Here is a 25,915-nt window from a genome sequence, read left to right as displayed (position 1 = left end):
TTCATAGCATTTTACCCTCTGAAAACAAACCTTAAAATTTAGAGAATGACATTTCACAAAATGATGATTTATAAGTTTGGTTGTAAATTATCCATTTACCATCAATAGCCTTCTACTTTTCTATTTAAGTGTTTCATTGAATATGATGATTATCCTACCTTCCTTATTAGTCTCTTACACTGTCTCAGCATCTAAGCTTCTTTATATCTTTGCTTATTTTCATCTGATTTCAGAAAAGCAACAGAGCCATATGCCCCCAAACACAAAGATCCTTTTAACTTCTGATGAAAAAAACGAGAAACTACTCAATTTGTAAATAAAGTGTTATTTGTTTTTGGTTGTACAGAGATGACATTTAAACCCAATGCTATACTATAAAAAAATCTGAACCCTGCCTAAAATAAACCATGGTCCCAGAAAAGAAATAAGAAGGTGGATGAGATAATGTATCTCGTGAATATGAGAAATGATGAATAAATGAATAAAAGAAAAAAAGAAACTTGAGCAGTGGAAAATAATTGCAATTTGATAATGCATTTTCATAGTTTATTAGCTTATTTTTACAAGATTAATAAACTGTAAAGATAGATTCTTTATATTCTATAAATGAAGGAGGGTAATCTAAGATAAAGGAAATATTCCCATTGCTATGGAGTGAGACAGACTTAAGCAAGGTAATAAAGGTATTGATTTTTACAATAATTACAATTTGTGACAATGCCTATTGATGGTTAGAATATATCCATGGCTACCCTACTTCAGAAACCGAAATGTTACTGCCATTTACATTGTCAACAAATGAATAGAGTATTACAAAAGTAGTCCTAAGATAATTCAACTGTCCCTAAAGTAGACCAGTCTTTGAAAAAAAGAAAACACAAAAAATCATTTCTAGACAGCAAAAATACTAGATTCCTTTTTGTTTGTTTTTTAAAAAACATAGGACCTTATCTTTCAAGTATTTCATTTTTACAGAAAAATCAAACCTTTTTTGTATGTCAAAAAATAATCAACATGTAAACTAGGCAGTTTACTTTAAATATAATACACACAAATTTTAGGCATAACTTCAGAGTTCACAAACATTCTTGATGGCTGTCCAAAGTACATGAACCCCTGCTCTAGGTATACACCACAAGGCTTTTCAAGAAAGCTTTGTTAGATATTCTAGTCTAGGAATATACAGTGTTTACTAGAGAGGAAAACAAAGCCTTAAGGGATGAAGTGAAAGTATATCTAGTACCATACACTATGGAGAGCATAACAACATCTAAACTTACCTTTTTTACTAAGATCAATAGCAGCTTCTAAAAGCACTTCTAATTCCCCTTTCGGCAAAACTGGAACCACCCATCGAGGCCTAAGAGTTTTAATAATATAAAAAGATGTTTATTGGCTGCACTCTAAAAGAGGCACTATAAATGAGTTACTAATTATAATTACTTACCTCACCATGAAAATATTAAATATTAACATTTAAATATTAAAACAAGGTTGGCAGAATATCTGCTTTGTGGGACTAAGCGCTGCCTGTTGTCTCTACAAACAGAATTTTTTTAAGAACTGTCAAACAGAAGATAAAGCAATGAGAGGAAAAAAATGAAATTACTTTAATAACAGACTATAAAGCCAATATAATAATAAAATATCAGTGAGATGGATATCTATTGTTAGAGTTCATAGGAAAGTGTTCTTTCATGATTCAGGTTAGAGAAGACATTATGATAAACCTCTTCAATTTCCTCACAAAGGAGAAAAAAATTAGGTGGCAAATGACTAGTTTCAACCTCAATTCATCAAGTTTTCCTAAAGGTTAAAATGAGATGCGAGTCTCCAAGTCTTTTTGCTTCCAGATATCCTTCTCCCTCAAATAAAGATGCAGCATACACTCAGGTGCTACTTTCTCTGGTCCCAGTGGCAGCTCAACCATCTTGGAAGTCCTTTCATTGTTTTCTTATTCCCTCCTCCTTACTACCATCCAACTCACCCACTGCTCCAAAATCCCCATTTGGATGAAGTGCTCCCTGACCACATAATCTATTAGAAACAAACATATGTCACTTTTGTCACTGTTTTTATTTACATAAAAAATATCACTTGCATCTCTCATACCCTGAGGATTTGCTAATATGCCACTCTGTCCTGGAGTCCACATAAGTACACTTTAGTATTAACAATCACCAACCACCAGACAAAAACTGAAAAGCAATGGTACAACTTTTTGCTGTGATGTCTCTGCTATACACAATGGTAAGGGACACTACAAACAATCCTGATACAATTTTTGTTTGTTCAACTATATAATTCACTGTGTACTCTAGGTATCTGTGAGAAACACATTTAATTTCTTCTTTTAAATATACCATTAAAAATGAGTTAAGCATATATTAAAGAAAATAATATTCAAGATAAATGAGTAAGAAAAGGAAGTTATAAAATGATATAAGAATCCCATTATTTGTAGAAAAATCACTACATACAATAGTGAACACAAATGACCTGGAAGAATGTACTTATTATTAGTAGTAATTTTTGGTTGGGATGCATGTATGTAAGAAGAAAATAATGGAGAACTTTATCAACATAATGTATTTTTAACAATGTATACTTACTTATATAATCAAAAATTTTTTCCTCAAAAGATGCAAAGTTTCTATTTCTCTTGTCACTAAAAAACTTGGTAAGGCAAGTGCCTCTAAGTGTGCATACGTGTGCTTTATTTACTTTCCTTGAGGGGTTGGATGTGTCATGTCTCCCTAAGCACTCACTTGTTGAGCCCACAGCCATGTGGGATTCCCCAACATGCTCTTCTCTTATCTTCTTTAAATCTTTTTTTCTTTCCCTGTACAGAAGCTTAAGCTTTTATTCTCTTGTAGTCTTCCACTACAAGTATGAAAGATTTTACTCTGAACTTCTCCCTGAGATGAAGGTCAAAAGGAACAAATAGCTGAAATGGTTAAGTGCCTTGGACTAGTCAAAAGTTCACAAGGTACAGGCTCTGAGGAAACTCAGTATTATGACCTAGTTTACCTCAGGGTCACACAAAAATTACTAGTCATCCAGCAACCCTAGCAGCCAATATACTAGGTTAGCAGCCAACATGCCAGGTAAGAAAAAAAAAGTTTATAAACTCTCAAAAATGGAAATCACACAGATGGTTCTACTTCAAAACCTTACAGCCAGCATCATCATCAATGATCTGAAAACTACTGACAATGCACTACTCCCTTTCATTGTTAAAATGCAGTAAGAACCATGGGTTACCAGTACTTGTCAATGACTAAGATGTTATGGCTATTAGGCTATTAAGGAGGTAGTGTGGTTACTGTGATATGCCTGTTTGCTCTTTCTCTTTTCTTAGCCACTACTAATCGCTATGCTGATAAATTGTTGGTTTTCCTGTGTATTACACACATTAAAAAACAAAACAAAACAAGCTCACCTATTGATCATGTCATCCAACTTTGCCAGGTCAGTATGTGGAAATGCAGGCTCCTCATCTTCAAGCTGTGGTGGGGCTTCACCATGAGCTTGTTCATTTGGGGGAGTTGCCGGGGAATTTTCATTGGAAGAATCAGGCGAAGAAGTCTTAATTAAAAATTAGATGTTCCAAATTTAGGCTTTTTATAACATATATACAACATTTAATAATTAAGCACCAACAAAGATAATGGGAAAATATTATAAAATTTAAGACGATATGATCATTGTGAGGTTATGACATTTCAGGCAGTCTCTGTGCAACTAAGCTTTAAAATAATTTCATTAAATCCCCAACAGCCTACCAAGTGTTCTCCTGTCATTTAATAGATGAAAATGAACTCGGACAATAACTAATGAGCCTGCAGTCACACAGCTCCAATTCTGGTCGCAATTTGAACTCCAGGTCTGATTATAAAGTTTGTGTTCTTAACCTTGATGTGTACAATGTCTTCTCTGCCCTGGCATGATAGAAATTATTGTACAAATACCAAACATCACAACTCACAGATTAAAAAGTTCCTGACTTGTAACTTCTTAATTTGAAGGAGAAAAAATAAATTTTATTCTGTAATTTCCCTAGTCTCAAATTATTTAACCATACAATTATTAAAAATTCATGATTGTGGTTTCTAAATAAGTTACATCATTTTCAACTAATATGGCTTATTTCAATCTTCATTTTCATAACACATCTTTCTCCCCCCATTTTAGCTGCATAATATTTACATAAGTGAATGAACCTTTATGACCCTTATTTTTAATTTAGAAAACAGATGGTATCTTCTCTTTCAAATTGCAATCAACCTAAATTTTAAGCTTTCACACATGTGTTCTTTAATTTTCTACTGACTATAGATTGATTGATGGCACTTTAAAAGGGACCATTCTCCCTATAATTTTAGCACCTAGTGAACAGTTGCATAAGTAAATGCTTGTACTGAAGACAGCTGGGTATACCACCATTAGTATGTTCTACTTACAGAGTTTACACATGAACTCATAGAGCCAGTTTGCAACTAAATGGTAAACTTTTACTTAAAATGGTGAACAGTGAGCAGGTGCTATAGAGCTAGCCTCAAGGCAAAAGAATTTACAGCACAGACGCCAAGAATCAGAATCTAATAGAAATATCTGCATTTGAAATAAGTAACTTAGGAAATATTAACTAATTTTTTAAAAAACCCTTTCCCTTGATGGGAAACTGCAAAGACAAAAATAACACCTATACTGCCACACCAACAGATAAGCACCAGAAACATTTAAAATTATTTCCTTGCATTCTTTGTTCTTTAAGGCAAAAAACCCCAACTCTGTGTATAAACTTTCAATAAAATTGGGATTGTATCTGCTTAAGTCTGTTTCCTGTTCTATTCAACATGAGTTATTTTTTCCACATCATCAAGAATCTTTTTTAAAGTTGATTAATGGCCATGTAGTATTAAATGAATTAAGGAACAGTAAGCATTTTGCAGTTTTTATTGCTAACATAAATATAGTTATAACAACATCTTACTACGCTGATGGGCAGTGACTGTATTGGGGTATATGGGGGGACTTAATAGGGGGAGTCTAGTAACCATAATGTTCAAGGAATTGTACATTAACGATATAAAATACATATATATAGCTATAATAAATCTTTTTACATATAAATCTGTGTGTTGAACGTAAATTTTTCTTTAGGATACTATCTTAGAAATATAATTACTACAACAACAGTATAAACTATTTCTTTTAGGGCTACTGACAAATATATTGCAAATTAAATTCCAGAAAGTTTTGTATCCTCCCAGCAGCAATAGCCAAGAGTGTTCGTCTCATGTGCCTTCGCCAATGCTGTTTCATTTATCACCAAGCTTTACTACATACTAGAGCCTAAGATTCTCTTTTCGGTGGGAACACCCTTTAAAACAGTATTATACATTAAGTGAAAAACCTATTGATTTTAGAAATTCCCTTTATGTCAGTATGTAAAAAGTATATTCTAAACGTGGGCCTTAAAATTGGGCAGTAATTAATGCTGGTAACTAAAATCCTAACATTAAAAAAAAAGAGAATAAGAAAGTAAAAGAGTAATTCCACAGTGTTAAAGAATGCAATTTGTTTTGTTTCTTTGTTGTTTTAATCACATCTTTAAAAACGTGAAGAGCTATTAGAAGGACAAGAACACAATGTAGATGTGTAAGATTAACTAAATATCACAAACCCAAGAGCTCTAAGAATTATCAAATACACCTTAAAAGAAGGTTAGAGTAAAAGTTTAATTTTTGCCTAAAGCCACACAGGTCACAAACACTGCCAAAGTTAGGACTCCATCAACAATGCAGGTATAAAATGGAAAAAAACAAGCAAAAGATATTGAACTCTAACTTCTAGCTCCTGGTTTAAAAATAGAAATCTTTGGCACCCAACACAAACCTATGGCATGTTTAAAGAAACCTGAATACTGGTTAACAAATTTATGACAGAAGAAAAGACTTAACTCTGCCCAAGACCTGTTACCATATACTTAAGGATTTTATGTCTTAAAAGTGGGAACTGGAGAGGAAAAAGAACAAAGCTCATTCATTTGTTTGGAAGAATATTTAAAACCTGACTTGTTTACTTCTCTAAAATGGCAGAGGGAGAACAGGGAGACAAAGCACATGTATGCAGCTCTTTTCTATCATACTTGTAATAGAATATCTCATCTAAATAGCTGAATAAGCACTTATGCCCAAATGACAAATATACCTTACAATCTTTTTGCCTAAAAATTTACCCATACAGAACTCTTCATAAACATGTACCAAGTATAAGCAGCTTCATGTGCATGCACCTCAGATATAAATTCACCTAACTACAGTTTGAGCTGCATATCACAAGTTTTAATATTTGTCTTATTTAGTTTAATATTTCCCAATATAAGCTGTATACACTAAAAAAGGCTGAAAATCAATGACCGAACTTGAAATGAAAAAAAAAAGAACAGCAATCCAAATCCAAAGGAAATAAAAGGAACAAAGTGATAAGGATAAAAGCAAGCAAAAATGGGGAGGGTGAAAGAAAGCGAAAAGTTGGTTCTGGGAAAGGTTTAATAAATTGATAAACCCCTAGGAAAGAATATCATGAGAGAGAACACCAATTAGCAGCACCCAAAATGAAAAAGGAGACGTTACAACAGACCCTAAGACATTCAAAAGATAACTAAAAGGAACTTTACACTAATAAATTGGACAATCTAGATGAAATTCCTTGTAAAACACAATTTACCAAACCACAAGATACCCCCCACAAAATCAGAAAATTCCCATTAAGAAGTTGGATCTGCAACTAAAACCTTTCCACAAATAAAACTCCAAGGCCAGACGGTTTCACCAGTAAAATCTTCCCAAAAATTAATGAAGAAATAACGGATATCTTACACAAAGTCATCCAGACAACAGAACAAGATCATTACCCTTTGAGTTATGAGGCCATAAAACCCCCAATTACAAAATCTATTTTAAGCTCTTTGCAAAAACATTGCACCTGATCCACTTAACAATCCTGTGAAGTAGCTACACTATTGTTATCCCCATTTTAGAGATGAAAAACTGAGGCTTAGCAGTTATGTAATTTACCCAGAGTCATAAGGCTTGCTATGGAGCAAAGCTGAAATTCGAACACAAGAAATAGGACTTAGAGGCCATGCTCTTAACCATAGGCTACAATGAATGACTTAAGGCTTGGCTCTGGAACTGACACAGGGCTTAAGTACTTAATTTTAATAATGACTGACCATGTAAGACACCAGAAAAAGAAGGGCTACATACTTAAGCACTGTGACCTACAGAAATTGAGCTTTCTTTTTACTTTAAAACCAATGTTTCCATTTCTTAAAAGTAACAGTTTTACGATCATTTCACAAATAATTCAGAACATGCTTCATTATTTAGTATCCCATAGTAGACAGCAATGTTTTGTATCTTAGAACTAGTATCTTAAACATCCTACCTGATTCTGTTGGAGGGGGGGCTGAGACTGTCCATCAGGAGCCTGGCCCTGGCTGTCATTCCCTCCTACGGGAGAGCCACGAGTAGTGGCTGTCATACTCGACACAGGGCAGATCTTTGCAATTTTGTCTGCTTATGTAGTTGTCTTGAGAAAAGAAATTATAGTCCACTTATAGAAGATGAAGTACCAGCATTTGTCAGTCTTAAAAAGCTCCAATTCAAGAATAAACCATCTTGCAGAGACCATTGCATAACCTATAGGCAGAAGGAAAAAAGTACATGTGTTTTAGATAGAAAAAAATATTAATTAAGGACCTGTTTCAATTTAGTACTACCAGTGACTCTAGTCAGGAGAAGGTGGTTATATAAATGAGAGGCCAAAATGAAAAGCTCAAGTTTCATTAATACCACACTGAACTTAATAAACTGGTAAGGGTAGATCAGCTGTTATATCAAGAAAACATAAAAGTATAGCCTTATGATACAACATTTCAGTTTTCACCTGGGATTCCAAAGACTTTATCAAGGTATTTACCTAGTTGCCATTTTGATTCAACTATGAAATGACAAAAAGTATCTTCAATTTGCTAATGCTTTTTCAATACACTATAAAAATGTGTATACGAAGAACATAAACCAGGTAAGAAAATCTTACTTAGAAAAACAGGTCAGGAAGGACTGTGTGACTAACATTTATCACTGGTACAGGCATTATAAATGGCTTTTAAACAAGCTTGTAAGTGATTTTAACAGAAACTTTGAAGCACAGAGAATTTTTCTTTGAAAAAGGTTCAAACTATTATTACTACTATATAACACAACCAAATTTGTCAAGGAACCTTCAGTCTCCACTTTTGGCAAGGTTTTGGCCACGGCACATAGAATCATGACAATGCTACAAATTACAATTGTTTAACCATGGAATTCTTTGCCATCTGACTAGCAAAGGTGTATAGGGGAATGCCACCAGATCATCAATTCTATATTCATTAGGTCAATAAGTCTGATCCTTAGCTGCAGAGTAAAATGATCTGAAATGCTTTTAAAAACACTGATGCCCAAATCTCTCTCCAGATTGAATAAATTATGGGATTTGGGACTGAAGCCTAGGCCTCAGCATGTTTCAGAAAATCTCCCCCAGTGATTGATTCACATGCAGCACGAGTTTGAGAGCCATAGCTGATTGGTTATAGGTAGTACTCTGGTATGAGCAAGGCAACCACACTTCCCATTTAGTCAGAACAGTCCATGCTTACCTCAATTTTAATCACTTAACAGAGAGATGGGATTTCTAACAAGATTTCATCTCACTTACCAAATTGCCATAACAAAAAAAGAAAGTTTAAGATTTATAATTATCAAGGACTGGTGAAGACAAAAACTGACATAGAAAAATCTTTAATACGTAAAGTGGGAAAACAAAAGATAACATGATTGAGCATCCTCTCTTTCACTTTTCTTTTACATTTTTATACACCCCTCCAAGAAATTTTTTGTGACGTAGACAATTCCAAAAACCTGGAGAACCATGTATCATTTTCTTTAGCCATTTTGGGTTGACTGGCATATTATTTGGATAATTTTAATCCTACAAAGAATGTCTATGCCTCCCTTTTTTCACTTCTCCCGTTCTCTCTCATCATGTGGCTGTGTCTAAACTACCAAAACTACTTTAAGCCAGTGGGTCTTAAGTCTATGGATAGGTTTGATGATTAACTCTCCTAAAATTATATGCAAAGCTTTATGAGTATGTACATTTGGTGGGGGTGGGAGAAGGTCTGGTCCACAGATTATCAACACTCTACTAATTGACAAATCAAATGACTGCTTCCTGCTGTTCATCCTATTCATGTCCTCCCTCTTCTCAACATTAGACAACTGGCTGCCACTACCCCACCCTCCTCCCCTCTTGAACCTCTGAGCTTCCCTTGGCTTATCTAATCCTGGACTCCAGCCTTCCTTTCCTTTCTACCTCTCACCAAAGAGGAGGGAGAGAAAGTGGCAGGTAGTAGTGATGTCAGTCTGTTTGTACGCCCGCCCCCCCCAACAGACACAACCTTCACTCCCACGATCTCCTTCTGAGAGAGAGGGTGTGGGGGGGAGGGGGGGAGAGGGTGTCACAATCTTGGGGCATGGGAAGTAGCATAATATATTCCCAAGTGTGGGGCAAGTCAGGAAAGGGGGATGAATCCTGAAGCACACCAAAAATAAAGTGGTATTTTTAGGTACATTTTATTAACAGTTACACACTGAATTTGTGGTATTTTTCTACAAATTAGAAAACCGAAGCTCTAAGAAGTGACTTGACTAAAGCATGGGTAGAAAATTAACAAGTCTAGAATTAATTCTATTACCTTGTCCACTAAACCAATATTATTCCTCTAAAGTCTTTCCAGAAAGCAGCCCAAGTTCAAAGGAGTAGATAAAGAAAATGTGGTATACACATACAAGAGTATTATTTAGCATCTAAAAGGAAATCCCAACACATGCTTACAACATGGATAAACCTTGAGGGCATTCTGCTAAGTGAAATAAGCCAGTCATATATTTAGTTTATATGAGGTACCTACACTCCTAGAGATAAAGTAGAAAGGGGAGAATATGGAGTTATTGTTACATGGGTAGTTTCATTTTGGGAAGATGAAAAAGTTCTGGAGATGGTGGTGATGGTTGTTAGGCAGAAAGACAGACATAAGTGGGTGGGGAGAGAGTAAGGCCAGTAGAGCCCACTAAACAGGACTCAAAGAGTTAACCAGATAAAACCAGAGAAGACTCACAGAGTTAATTAGTTTAAGTTTCAAGGACCAGGAATGACTTGGAATGTCCAAACACTCCCCAGATGAAAAACAACTTCCCAGATGAGAAGCTTCCAAGCACAGACATTCCTCAGATAATAAAAAACATCAAAGACAGGCAAAGAAACCAGAGTGTAGCCCATGTCCCCATTTCATCAATTATACCAGGCCTCCAAGGCCAAAGATTGTCTGTCAATCAAGGACTTCACTGTCCTGCCAAAGACCCCATTAAAAGAAGGCTCACAGCAAGCAACCTGCCTTTGTCTCCCTTGACTCTGGCCCACTCCTCCTTTGGAGTCTATTCAAATAAAACTTTGCTTCTGCCTCGCTTTGTCTCTGCTTTTTAATTCTTTGTTGCAGCGGGGACAAGAACAGAGAACGAACTCAACCTGTGACAACTTGCACAATGTGTATTACTTAATCCCACTGAATTGTACACTTAAAAAGCTAAAATAAACTGTTATATATATTTTCACACAATAACATTTTTTATATATAGCACTGACTGCTCTCTTGCTCTGTAGTCCTTTAAAGTTTGAAGAACATTTCAGTTAAAATATCTTAAATATATTCTCATATTGTTTTGTTGTTCAACATTCTTCTATCTGTATGTATCCCAATAACCCTCCATCTATAAACAAATAAAAAATATCTGGTAAAATCAAGGGATGAATTATTCCAGACGGAGTGTTCAGTGGATAACTAAGGTAATACCCCTTTAAACAAAATAAGGTAAATGGAAATGGTGGCCATGTGTAATGTCTCCACAAATAACACATTTTTCTCTGGCCACAGAACTAAATCATCACCTTCTTCTTGCAGAATATTCCATCAGCAAAGCCTCAAGCTGCTTGCCATCCCTATTTCTTATAAAATCTTGTAATTCTGTCTCTTGGTTTGTTCTACGTCTGTCTAGTTCTCATTTCCAGATTTCCAGTACTGCTGGGCAGGTACATCAGATCTCAGCATAGCATACTCTTTGCTCTATTCTGGTATTTTTAACAGCCATGTCTCTACCACCACATAAGAAATGGATACATTTTCCTCAGTATGCTAGGTTGAATGATTAAGAGCAAGAAACATGTATGGACTGCTTTAAAATAATTTCTGGATTCAAATATAACTCTTGTTCAAAATGCTACCTCTGCCACTTACAAGCTGCCTATCTTAAAGGCCAGTAACAACCACTATTTTTCCAGGTCTTTTAAAATGGAGATAACACTACCCACAAAAATGCCAAGAGGATTATTTTAATAAAAGTGTTTCACAAATATCAAACACAAGGAAATTCTCAAAAAATGTAATTTACTTTTCCCATTCTATAATGCTCCAAGCAGACTTCTTGAATATTTAAGAATTTGAAAGTTGTTTTCATATATAACTTGGAAAGATTTGAAGGGAAAAAATCTTAACAAAGATACGCTACAACTAAATTATCCAAGAACAACACTGCTACCTTTCTTAATACATTTCATTCAGTCCAAGAGGAGGAAACAAGGGAACCACACTGCTTTGCTTGATTCCTAGAAACAGTGTCAAGGCTCTACAATTGAGCTTGTTTTCCAAGTCACAGATATTTAGGCGTACCTAACAGGTAAGAGCAAACTTTCTCCAAGTCAAAAGCAGCAGCATCCTGTGCAGAGCTGAGTAACTCAGTAATTATTAATATTATTTAAAATTAACACAGTAACAACCACTTCCTATAGGAATGTTCAAATTCAACAAATCACAAGGTGAAAATTTACTGTATGAAATTTCAAGCCTTACATAAAGCTTAAAGTTTTATTTTAGAAAAACAGAAGTACCGTAAGGGTCACTGTTCTCCCTTCTGCAATGCAAAATGTAACCAAAATGACAGTATTAGATTGAATATGAACAAAATGCTGCATGTTACAAAGACAAACTCAGCATCTCAACATCTTTCCAGATGGGAAAATCCCATCTTTACCCAGATAAAGGTTGGCATCATGTTCTTTGCAGAACTGAATCTCTACAGCAGCTTTTAAGAGGGTGGGCATTAACACCAGAGAAACCCTCAGGATGAAGAGTGGTCCTTCTCTGCCCAGTCATTATTCCCTCTTTGCTTAAACTTTCCCCACATTCCAGCATCTCTTTTATACAGCACCCTGAAACTCTCTACAATTCCATATATACGCTACGTCACTACTTCTGCCAATCACCACAAAATGAAAATTTTAACTAATTACAACGGTCTTAAACTATTATTTTGCAATTTATACACTAGCAAATAAAGGCAGAACTTAACTTAGGCTGACTTAAAATTTAATGTAGAGTCTATAATAAATTGTGACCCAATATGAAGCATCTCCTAAGTATAAGGCTTCATTTCAAAATAACCACCATTTTAGGGTGTGAAAATATTTATTTTTAAGCCAATAGTACTTAGATGTTTTTGAATTTTAACTTGGAATTTCTATTGCTATGACAGACTCAACATGCTTAAAGGCAAACTTTTATGCACTGCTGTCTAGAAGAAAAAGGACCCTATACTACATAGCAGTTTTTCTATCACGAGAAATAACACACATGGTATTATTGCAGGTTTAACAAACTGCCAGGGACACACAAACTGCCAAACCCCAAAACTGTACGAAATAGAACATAAAATAAAAATAACAAATGACAGCTATATGCAGTTAATTACCTGCACAGTAGTGGACTTTTACAGCTTTTTAATCCCTTCTAAGAAAACACTGAATGTGAGTGAAAATAATTATTGGGGAATAATTCTCACTCTAATTTTTAGGTAACATCATTTGCAAACAGTTATTGTATTCATTTTAACTAATTGTGGAACTAATTATAATTACTTGGGATGCACCTCACAATCAATTATATTCAGACACTCTGATCCATAACCACTGTAGTGGATAGTCAAAACAGGTTTCAGTATTTATACTACCCAAGCACTATTTTCTTTTGTGGACTTGTTTGTTCCATTCCAAAGTTTCCCCACCAGCTCTACGATTCTGCATCCAATCATACTGTGTGGTACCTTACCTATACCAAGCAATACTCAGAACAGCAGGCATGTCCCCTATAATTCAATTCAATTTTGACACTATCTACCTGAATATAGCGCCAGATCCCACAGGTCAAGGGATCAGGCCTACAAGGCGGCCCCCTCCCACACTTCAGATGCCAGTCGAAGTTCAGGTTTACCTGTGCTTCTGACTGACTTGGCTAGGTTCCAATGAGCCCCACCTTGAGTACCATTAATTTGCTAGAGTGTGTCACAGAACTCAAACATTTTACTTACTAGGTCACCCACCAGCTTATTACAAAAAGACAAAACAGCCAGATGGAAGAGATACATGGGCAAGGGAAAGGATGCAGAGCTTTCATGTGTTCACCAACCTGGTGGGCTGTCTGAACTGTCCTTCTGGGATTTTATGGAATCTTCATTACACAGGTATGATGGACACTGGACACTTGAGGATTAAATCTCGAGCCCCTCTTTCCTATTCCCAGAAGATGGGAGTGGGGACAGAAAGTTCTAACCTTCTAATCATGTGGTTGGTTCCCATGCCAACCAGTCCCCATTCTTCTATGACCTATAGGGGCTTTCCAAGTCATCTCATTAACATAAGAAGTGATGCTTTTTATTGTGCTGACCACTTAGGAAATTCCAACGGTTTTAGAACCTGTGCCAGAAACTGATGAAGGCTACGTATTTCCTATTATAAATCCCAGTATCACAGGCTCCTTTACAGTTTCATCTATATTCACACATTACTCTAGAATAAAGTTATGAGCACTTATGTATTAGGCACAATACCATGTGCTTTATTTGTATAACTTCATTTAATCATCAGGATACCTGTTCTATATAGCTATCACAGTCCAATTTAAGACAAACAGAAAATGAGCTTGTCTTAAGATGGCAGTAACAACTGTTAACTCTAAAGCCACTGGCTCTTCCATAATTCCATGAAGGTTCTCTATAGCTACCAAGATATCCATGTTCTCTGAATTTGAAGAGGGAGAATTAAGAGGAAACAAATGGGGGATGAGGACAAAAGGGACGATCTTTCTCTAAAAGCATGGTTACTGCCAGGCCTGCACCCACCCCTCCAATTATGTTTTTCTCTTTTTGTCACTAGAAAAGATTATTATCTTAATAAAATGCAAACCGTATTGTTAGGCAGGAAAATAGATAAGCAAGGTAGAAAGAGGAAAAGGCCAGAAAGTCCACTAAAAAGACCCAAAGTTAATCAATTAAAGCTCAAAAAGCCAGGAGCAACTCAGCCTGGGATGTTTGAATATTCTCCAGATAAAGGAAGGTACCTCAGCATAGTCCATGTCTTTATTATGCTAATCATGCAAGCCCAGCTTGTTTTTTTTTTACCTTTACCTATATGCTGTTTTTAAGTCCTTCCAGCCCCAATCAAGTAGTTTGTAACTGAGGCAACTAATTTAGCATGCAGGCCCAGCCGTAAACAACATAGTAAAAGGCAGAAGGATTCCAGATTGTATTTTAATACCCAGGAAGTTAAGAAGTAAAATTCTTAACTTACTCTTCAGCAAACAGACAATAACTCAGCCCACCTTTGGGGCTGGGCAGGCAGCCTTGTTTGATATGCTCCAGGACCAAGACTCCAGAGAAATCAGAGCAGGAAGTTGCTTGTGTTAAGTTAATTCTAACTATTCAAAGACCACATACCGGGTCTGCACCCCCAGGCCTTAGATTCCTGAAGAATCCTTAAAAGGGGGAACCTCCAACCTTCCGGCACTCCTCTCTGAGTTTACCCACACTTTCTAAGTGTGTAACCTTTTAAACTTTCTCCAAACCTTTCAGGGCGCCTCCTCCTTGCTGAGGTGGCCTGTACTTTTTCTCTCTTTAAGTAACTTTAAATAAAACTTACTCTGCTTCACTACTGCCTCTGCCCTTCAATTCTTTGTTGCAGCAGAGAGAGGACCGAGGAAAACACACAATGCTCCCCCCAACAATATCATGTCACCGCCCGGCTTAAAAATCTTCAAAATCAGGATGAAGATAAAAAATACTCTAATAATCTACAAGGCCCTCAAACACCCAACTCCAGCCTTACCTTGCAAGTACCCAACCCAAAGCTTGTTCTAAATCCAGCTCAACCTGCCTTCCTGTTATTTAAAATGTATTCCCTCATGCTGACTCCAGTGCCTTTGCACAGTCTGCTTAGTTCTGCCTATACTAATTCACCAGCACTCAACTCTCCCAACTCAGAATTCATCAATTACAGGTAACCCTTGAATAATGCCAGGATCATGGGTGTGGACAAACCCCAAAGGAATATCCATGTGTAACTTTTGACTCCCCGGAAACTACTAGTGGCATACTTTTGACCAGAAGCCTTACCAATAACAGTCAGTATGTATTTTGTATGTCATGTGTATTATATTCTGTATTCTTGCAATAAAGTTATAGAAAACTGTTTTTTCCAAGTTATTGAAAATTTCCCAAAAAATTCCCAATATATTCACTGAAAACCTCCATATAAGTAGACCCACACAGTTCAAAACCCACACTGTCCAAGCATCAACTGTACTCTTACCTCAGGCTCTCAGTACCAGCTGCACTCACTCGTTCAGAGACTCTGTGTGATCATCCCTTTCTCTATAAAAGCTCCATCAGGGCAGAAATCTGTATGAGCTTTGTTAATCATAGAATTTCAAGAATTTATTGGCACACTATAGGCGGGTGCTCAAAATAAAAACTTGGGGGGCAGGTAGTAAAAACAACAACAAAGTCAAACCCTCTCCCCATCTCCAACAATTCCTCTTTTATGACATGTCCAACATTATCTTTCCCAGTCCGATTCATACAACTCTAGTATAGCCTTCAATTTTAAGAGCACCCTGGCTGACTCCACACCTCAGTTTGGTATATTAATGCTAAATTAATCTCCCAATACTCTCAATCTCTGAAATCTTCAGTGCCTTTCCTCCTCTCTACTTTTTACATTAAGTAATACTATTCAAGGTCATTCAGAATCAGCCCTAACTTAATTTTTTTGTCTCCCATTCCCCAGTTTCAATACGATTGCAGCCAGGTTGACATACCCCCAATTTTAAATAAAGTTTTTATTAATAGTGATGGTAACAGCTAACATATGAGTATTTATTTTGGGTCAGACACTATTCAGAAGTAAAGAAACAGGGGCAGAGTGAATAGGCAAAGTGGTAGAGCCAGGATACTAGCTCAGGTAAGTACAAGCTCCAGGTTTCTACAGTTTAAACCACGATACCAATTCATTAATAATAGGAAAAAACACAACTATTAATTTCTCTATACTTCCACCTCCAAGATAAACTATCAAAATGTTTTTGATGCAGAAACACATTTTATAAAACTGGATTTTTCACTTAATGTATAACTTCCCTGTATCAGTATTCTTCTATATCATCACTGATGACTACAAACCATAGAATTTCCTTCTAATACAGTAACAACATTTCTTAGAATTACAGCGTAATCAAAAACCATGTTACGAAAACTATGGTTCAATGGGGAGATGAGATTTCATATTAAGGAATCTGAAATGCAGCAAGTTACTTTGAAGAGCTGAGTCCACAGCTATTTACCGAAATATCCGAGCAATTTAAAAATGTGGCCTTTGCTCGAATAATGGCTTCTTTTCCTAGCTCCATTAGTACTGTCATGATCATTAGCATGGGACTTATCATTCTTATTACACATTATTACAATAAATTATACACAAAATCATTTAAGGTAGCTATAGTAAGCACAGATCCCCACCCTCACTAAGCGTGATGATGATTATAGACAGCTTCACATCCAATCAATAACTCAGGCTAATGCAAATGAAGGTGTTTAATTATCTTTGTTAAATTTGAATGTGTTACTTAGGCTTAGTGCCCATATTTTATTATCACCACGATTACACACACACACACAATCTAACTTTTGTTGTTAAATCACTGTCTACATCCATTGCTAATTCCTACGGATAACTTCCCAGAACACAGGGCTCTCTCCCCCAAGCTCCCAGTCAAGTTCTCTCTCCTAGAGGGGTGAGGGAGCTAACATTCTCACCATCTCTCTGAGTTGCAAAGGCTCTATTGCAGACAAGGGGTGTTGGGCCCTTTTCTTCCATCCAGGCCCCACTTGTGGAACAGAGGCTGAACCCCAGGTTCTGTGGGACAAGAATAATCTGGTCCTAATGGCCCTCACTCCATCTCACTCACTGGACCTACGTTCCACACCAGGAGAGACAAACTAAGACCAGAGGCTGCCAACTCCCACCCAGCACCCTGCTCATAAAGCAGGAGTGTCGTGCTCTGACAGAAGTGAGCCATTGTTTCACACAAGTTCTGGAACAAGGGTGTAAAGGTTTTGTCCATGGGGAGAGGCAGGCCATGAGGAAGGTTCCAAGCTCCCACAAAGTGAACTGACTTTTTATTTGAACAGAGTACAGCAAAATTCAAGTCCGAGGGTGCACTAAAAAAACAAAGGAGCCTAAGTCAATAAGCAATTAAGAGGCTGGTAGTCTCCTGAGAGCAACAAGCTAAACTTTAAACAGCTAGCAATTTACCAAAAGAACCAGAAAAAGAGATAGCTAAGAAGAGCCTCCCTGGGATCAGAACAAACCTCAAAGACTGGCCTCAAAGATTACCCCCTGGAAAGCAGGAAAATTAAATTGGATCAGACTGTGGGGCAATTAAATCCCAGGGCATCACCTAAAACAATGGAGCCATTAGCCAACAATTAGTGGAGTCTTTTGCACAGGATACCAACAGAGGGTGACAGCTTAACAGAGATATCACAGAAACAGCAGAGTCAAAGAAAGCCTTGTGTGACTAAGGCTGTGCCCTCTGAAAACTGAAATCACAGGCTGCACATTGCCAGGGAAACAGACTTCATTAAAGTAGTTTAGCCAGTTACTAGCCAAATAAGCAAGCAAATCACCACCACCAGCCTCTGCCCCGTTCCCCCAATCCCCGCCACCAGGGATAGGGAATAATGGGGAATGAGAATCCAAAGCTGCTACATTATGAAAAGTCCAATTTTCACCAAAGAACAAAACAAACAAAAAAAAGTTGTGCAAAGAAACAGGAAGGTGTGGCCCACACACGGGGGGTGGGGGGGAATCCGAAAGGCAAAAGAAACTGGCTTTGAGAGGGTCCATGTCACACTTAGCAAAGACTTCCAAAGTTATGAGTATGTTTAAAGAACCACAGGAAAATATGACATCATTTAAACATTATAAATAAAGAGGTAAGAGTTATAAATTAGTGAAAAAGGAACCAACTGAAAATTCTGGAGTAAAGGAATACAACAGTTAAAATGAAAGACAACATGAGCTGTCAGAACAAAGAATCAGCAAACTAGCAGACAGATAAAACAATCTGAGTAGTAAGTAGAAAAACAAAAAAATGAAGTTTCAGAGAAATGTGGAACACAAGTATACCTACATATGTGTAATGGAGTTCCAGGAGAAAGGAAAACTTTCTTGAAGAAATTATGGCCCAAACTCACTCAAATTTAATGAAAAATCTTGATCTACACAACCAAGAAGCTCAATGATCTCCAAGCAGGATAAATAAAAAGACTAGACTGACAAACATAATCAAAATGTCAAAAGCCAAATAAAGGAAAAAGAAAGCCAAATACAGAGAATCTCGAAAGCAGAAGAAACAAATCATCACATATAAAGTTTCTTCCAATAACACCACCAGCTAATTTCTTATCAGAAAATATGGAGACCAGAAGGCAGTGGGATGACAGACACATCCAAAGTTAAAGCAAAAACCTGTCGACCAAATTCTTTCAAACACGAAGTCAGAGATTTGATTTCCAGCATGACAGCATACGGGGTTTGGCAAGCCCAGTCCCCCAATGAAAGAGCACTCGTAAATAAAACTACAATAACAGTATAAATGTATTTCTTCTCTTTTCTTCTCTTACTTAAAAAGCATCGTATAAAACAATGTGTATGTATATAATGTATGATTGGGCCTATTACAGAAATTATTTCCCAGTAGCAGAATGAATTAACTCATAATGATCCAGAGACCTAAACGTTAAGATCAGAAACTATAAAATTCTTTGGAAAAAAAATTAAGATGATTATGACCTTTATGATGGAGGATTGTGCAATGGGTTCTTAGATATGTGAGAACAAAAGCAGGAGCAACAAACCAGGTAATACAGACTTCATCAAAATTAAAAAATTCTGTGTTTCAAAGGGGACTATCAAGACAGTGAAAAAAAAGATAGCTCACAGAATGGGAGGGAAAAAAATCACAAAGCATGACTCTAATAAAGGACTTATATCTAGAACACACAACTCATACAACCCAATAACAAAAGACAACCCAACTTAAAAATGGGCAAAAACCTGAATAGACATTTCTCTAAAGATATACTAAAGGCCAGTAAGCACAAGAAAAGATGTTCAACATCATTTGCCATAAGTGAAATGCAAATCAAAACCACAGTGAGCTCATACCCACTAAAGTGGTTATAATCAAGAAGACAGAAAATAAGTTTTGGCAAGAATGTGGAGAAATTGTAATCCTTGTGCACTGCTGGTTGAAGTATAAAATGGACAGCCATTCCTCAAAAAAATTAAACATACAATTACTATATGAGCCAGCAATTCCACTTGTGGGTATACACCCAAAAGAACTGAAAGCAGGGTTCAAACAGTTACTTATATACCCATGTTCATATTAATACAATAGCCAAAAGGCAGAAGTAATCCAAGTGTTCATCAACACAGGAACAAAAATGTGGTCTATACAAACAATGGAGTATTATTCAGCTTTAAACAGGAAACTGACATATATAACAACATGGAGGAACCATGAAGACATTCTAAGTGAACTAATCCAGTTACAAAAGGAAAATATTGTTGTTTCCACTATAAGTGGTACATAGAGTGGTCAAATTCACAGAGATAAAGCAGGATGTGGTTGGGAAGGGACACAGGGATTTAGTGTTTAATAGACACAGTTTCAGACGAGGAAAAAGTTCCAGAACTAGAGAGATGGTAGTGATGGTTGCACAACGTGAATGCACAGAATGTCATTCTGTACCACAGAATGCCACATATTGTACACTTAAAAATAGTTAAAATGGTGAATTTTACATTATGTATACTTTACCACTAAAAGTCAGGGGCAGAGATAACAAGAGATGGCAAGGATGTGAAATAATAGGAACCTTCATAAACTGCTAGCAGTAAACTAAAATGGTGTACCCCTCTAAAAAACAGCTTGGCAGTTCCTCACAAAGTTAAACATAGAATCAGCATATGACTCAGCTGTTCCACTAATTCCACTCAAATGTATATATCCAAGAGAAATAGAAAACATTATGTCCACACCAAAAGGTTATACACAAATGTTTATAGCAGCATTCCTCTTACTAGCCAAAATGTGGAAACAATCGAAATATCAACTGATGAATGAACAAAATGTTGTATATCCACACAATAGAATATTCTTCAGTCATAAAAAGGAATATAGTTCTGATACATGCTATAACACGAGGAGCCCTGAAAAGATTATGCTAACTGAAACAGGCCAGATACAAAATGACAAATACTGTATGATTCCACTTACAGGAATATCTGTAGGATAGGCAAATTCAGAGACAGAAAACAGAGGTTATCAAGGCACTGTGGGAAAGGAAGGATGGATAATTATTGGTTAACAGTTATAGAATTTCTGGTTGGGGTGATGAACAAGTTTTGGAAATAGTGGTGGTGCCTGCACCTTATGAATGTAAACAAAGCCACTAAATTATACACTTAAAATGGTTAATAGCAAATTTTGTTATATGTCTTAACAGTTTTAGAAAAAATTAATGCTAGGCCAAAAATCACTATACACTTTAAATGGGTGAACTGTAATGTGAATATTCCCAATAAATCTATTAAAAGAATATTAACAAAAATTATAGTAAGAGAAATAAAAAGGAATTAAAATGCTACATTAGAAAATATTCACTTAAGGCAAAAGAAATTAGTAAAGGAGGGAGAGGAACAAAAGACATGAAATATAGAAAAAGTAAGATGGCACACATAAGTTTACGGGCATCTCTAATGAAATTAAACATCAATGGCTCATAAAATCCAGTCAAAATGCAGAGACAGACTGGATTTAAAAAGGAAAATCCAACCACATGCTGTCAATGGGAGACGTAAAATCTGCCTCCTATTATTATTAGGTTCAAGGATACAAATTAGTTTAAAGTAAAACAATGGAAAAATATCCATCACACAAAAACAGAAACAATAAGAATGCTGGAGTGGCTATATATTTATCAGAAGAAAAAAAAAGACTTTAAGACAAAACACACTGAAGAGGAACATTTTGCAAAAATAAAAGGGTCCATTCATCAAGAAGCTCTAACAATTATAAATACAAATATGCAACCTAACATAGCCTCAAAATATATGAAGCAAAAAATGACAGAAAAAGAAAGGGAAACAAGACAATTCAACAACAGATAAAAACATTTCAACGCCCCACTTTGACTAACAGATAAAACAACTAAACAAAAGATCATACAGGCATCTATCTATAGAACACTCAACCCAACAGCAGCAGAATATACTTTCTTCTTCAATGCACATGAACATTCTCTAGGACAGATGGGCTAGGCTGTGAATCAAGTCTCAATAAATTTAAAGGATCAAAAGATAAGTATGTTCTTTGAACATACTGGAAAATAAAGTCAGAATTCAACTGAAGAAAATTTGGGAAATTCACAAATATGTGGAAATTTGATAGATTTATTTTGGCACTGTAATGCTATTCAAATCACTCGTTTTCTCGGTTGATTTTCCTGTATAAAATGCTGACATCTACAAATAAAAATTGTCTTCCTAAAAGACAAAATAAAACTTGTCACTGAAATACACTGTAACACTGTTTGTTTTCTTTAATGTGCATATAAAATGAAGAAATTCTGGCACACAAAAAGATGAGACTGAAATAGTATACCTATGTATTCAGCTACACAGCACAAACCTTAAGAAATAAAACATGTCTGCACAAACCACTACTACTTAAAATTGGCCAGCCCTGCAAACAACAGGCATCCAAACATACACACTCAAAATATCAATGAAAACTTTGGAAGTGTTAGAAACAATATTCAAGTACAATCTATATTTAGTCTATTTCAACTAAATAATATAAAGAGATGAGGGAGGGGTGAAACAAGAATAGAACCAAACAGGAAGTGAGAAAAACATGGCAAGGGTGACAGTTAACATCAATTGAGCATTTACATGTACCAGGTATCATTTAAAACATTTTCATCTAATAATTTATTTAATGCTCATTAGCAACCCTAATAGGTAAGTTCTCATCACCACCAGTTCACAGATGGAAAAACTGAGGTACATAGAGGTAATCTGACTAGGATGAAATGACTAATAGGAACAAACCTAGCAAATCTAGATTTCAGATCTAGACACCTTGGCACCAATGGCTCTGCTCATCCCCTTGCTATGCTACATCACTATTTCTGCCTATTGCAGTGCTATAGGAGAGACCACTTCTTCAATCCTATTAGGTATATTAATCAGTCACTCATTAAAGACCTCATAAAATTATTTTGCCAGAAGCACTGTTGTACACAAAAGCAAGTTTTGTACACCAGAAATACAGGAATCTTAATTTCTACTCTGGGACTTACTGTGTGATCTTGGGCATAGTTCCCAAACCTCTTTGGAACTCAGTTCTCTCTACCCTGAGGATACAAGGCTCTGATCATGATGATTAAAAGAGGTCATGATTATCATTAAACGCCAGCGGGTGGCCAGTTAAGTATTCGTTCCCTTTCCTCTTAAATAACATTCCATTGGCAGGAAGACACTGTAAAGACAACTATTTGTCATTTAGTTCTGAGGATGGAATACGAGTTTGAGTTTTGCAGTGAAAGGTCAAGTCTGTTCTGCTACAAAACATGTAGTTTAGTTCTGTGTAATGGAATTTAGCTCATTGGCAAATGCACACGCCTGCAAGTCACATTAATTCATAAGCAATTTCCCCCTAAACACATCAGTGTTTTACAAGTTAACAGCAGATGAATGCAGCATGAGAGTGGGGACAAAGGTCTGGACCAGATAGCATCACCCAACCTTCTTGGCTCACTCTGGCCTTGCACTGTGTCTTCAAGTAATTACAGTTCTCCCAAGTCTTTTGAGCATTTTGTTTCAGCCTTGTGTCCCTAATTCAGTAACCTCAACAATTCCCTACATGGTAGGGTTCCATTAGCTTACCCTTTTAAAAATAATGGTATTTACTATATGTAGTTTGCCAGTAATTTACTATGTTTTTCTTTTTTGGTATCATTATGAGGAACATTATGTTTACTAGACTTCCCACTTCACCAAATCCCCTGCACATACCCCATTAGTCACTGTCCATCAGCGTAGTAAGATGCTGTAAAATCACTACTTGCCTTCTCTGTGTTGCACAGCCCTCCCTGTGCCCACCCCACATTACACATGCTAATCGTAAGGCCCCATTTCTTCTTCCCCCACTTTCTCCTGCGCTTCCCACCCATCCTCCCCAGTCCCCTTTCCCTTTGGTAATTTTGAGTCCATTCTTGTGATCTGTGATTCTGCTGTTTTGTTCCTTCAGTTTTTCCTTTGTTCTTATGTTCCACATATGAGTGAAATCATTTGGTACTTGTCTTTCTCTGCCTGGCTTATTTCACTGAGCATAATACCCTCTAGCTCCATTCATGTTGCTGCAAATGGCAGGACTTGTTTTCTTATTATGGCTGAATAATATTCCATTGTGTGTATCTACCACCTCCTCTTTATCCATTCATCTACTGATGGACACTTCGGTTGCTTTCATTTCTTGGCTATTGTAAATAGTGCTGCAATAAACATAGGAGTGCATCTGTCTTTTTCAAATTGCGCTGCTGCATTCTTAGGGTAAATTCCTAGAATAGGGATTCCTAGGTCAAATGGTATTTATATTTTGGGCTTTTTGAGGAATCTCCATACTGCTTTCCACAATGGTTGAACTAACATATTACATTCCCACCAGTAGTGTAGGAGGGTTCCCCTTTCTCCACAACCTTGCCAACATTTGTTGTTTGTCTTTTGGATGGTGGCGATCCTTACTGGTGTGAGGTGACATCTCATTGTGGTTTTAATTTGCATTTCTCTGATGACTAGCAATGTGGAGCATCTTTTCATGTGTCTGTTGGCCATCTAAATTTCTTCTTCGGAGAACTGTCTGTCTGTTCAGCTACTCTGCCCATTTTTTAATTTGATTGTTCGCATTTTGTTTGTTGAGCTGCATGAGCTATTTATATATTTTGGATATCAACCCTTCATCGGATCTGTCATTTAGGAATATATTCTCCCATACTACAGGATGCCTTTTTTTTCTATTGATGGGTGTCCTTTGCTGTACAGAAGCTTTTCAGCTTGATATAGTCCCACTTGTTCATTTTTGCTTTTGTTTCCCTCGCCCGGTGAGATAAGTTCATGAAGAGGTCGCTCATGTTTATGCTCAAGAGATTTTTGCCTATGTTTTTTTCTAAGAGTTTTATGGTTTCCTGGTTGCATTCAGGTCTTTGATCCATTTCTAACTTACTTTTGTGTATGGGGTTAGACAGTGATGCAGTTTCATTCTCTTACATGTAGCTGTCCAGTTTTGTGAACACCAGCTGTTGAAGAGGCTGTCATTTCCCCATTGTATGTCCATGGCTCCTAAATCATATGTTAATTGACCGTATATGTTTGGGTTAATGTCTGGACACTCTATTCTGTTCCACTGGTCTGTGGCTCTGTTCTTGTGCCAGTACCAAATTGTCTTGGTTACTGTGGCTTTGTAGTAGAGCTTGAAGTTGGGGAGTGATATCCCTCCCACTTTATTCTTCCTTCTCAGGATTGCTTTGACTATTTGGGGTCTTCGGTGGTTCCATATGAATTTTAGAACTATTTGTTCCAGTTCGTTGAAGAATGCTGTTGGTAATCTCACAGGGACTGCATTGAATCTGTAGATTGTTTTGGGCAGGATGGGCAATTTGACAATATTAATTCTTCCTAGCCAAGAGCATGGGATGAGTTTCCATTTGTTAGTGTCCTCTTTAACTTCTCTTAAGAATGTCTTGTAGTTTTTGGGGTATAGGTCTTTCACTTCCTTGGTTAGGTTTATTCCTAGGTATTTTATTCTTTTTGATGCAATTGTGAATGGAACTGTTTTCCTGATTTCTCTTTCTGCTAGTTCTTTGTTAATGTATAGGAAAGCCACAGACTTCTGTGTATTAATTTTATATCCTACAACTTTGCTGTATTCAGATTTCAGTTCTAGTAGTTTTGCAGTGGAGTCTTTAGGGCTTTTTTATGTACAGTATCATGTCATCTGCAAATAGTGAGTTTGACTTCTTCTTTACGACTCTGGATTCCTTGTATTTCTTTGTTTTGTCTAATTGCCGTGGCTAGGACCTCCAGTACTATGTTGAGTAACAGCGGGGAGAGTGGGCATCCCTGTCTTGTTCCCGATCTCAGAGGAAAAGCTTTCAGCTTCTCACTGTTCAGTATGATGTTGGCTGTGGGCTTATCATATATGGCTTTTATTATGTTGAGGTACTTGCCCTGTGTGCCCATTTTGTTGAGAGTTTTTAATCATGAATGGATGTTGAATTTTGTCTAATGC

General features: G+C 36.6%; 1 protein-coding gene across 4 annotated transcripts in view; it reads right to left on the bottom strand.

Annotated features, from left to right (window-relative positions):
• USP9X (ubiquitin specific peptidase 9 X-linked) overlaps positions 1–25,915 on the bottom strand; it is a 139,847-nt gene that overhangs the window by 88,559 nt on the left and 25,373 nt on the right. For all 4 annotated transcript variants that reach the window (XM_057495778.1, XM_057495779.1, XM_057495780.1 and 1 more), the window contains exons 2-4: positions 7,459–7,712; positions 3,443–3,588; positions 1,281–1,360 (exon numbers count right to left, since the gene is read on the bottom strand). In XM_057495778.1, coding sequence (XP_057351761.1) covers positions 1,281–1,360; positions 3,443–3,588; positions 7,459–7,554 — 322 coding nt within the window. In that variant the 5' untranslated portion in view covers positions 7,555–7,712. The remainder of the gene's footprint in view (positions 1–1,280; positions 1,361–3,442; positions 3,589–7,458; positions 7,713–25,915) is intronic.

The sequence above is a fragment of the Manis pentadactyla genome, chromosome X (genome assembly GCF_030020395.1).
Source record: "Manis pentadactyla isolate mManPen7 chromosome X, mManPen7.hap1, whole genome shotgun sequence".
In the NCBI taxonomy this organism is placed as follows: domain Eukaryota; kingdom Metazoa; phylum Chordata; class Mammalia; order Pholidota; family Manidae; genus Manis; species Manis pentadactyla.
This window is presented reverse-complemented; position numbering and strand designations above follow the sequence as displayed.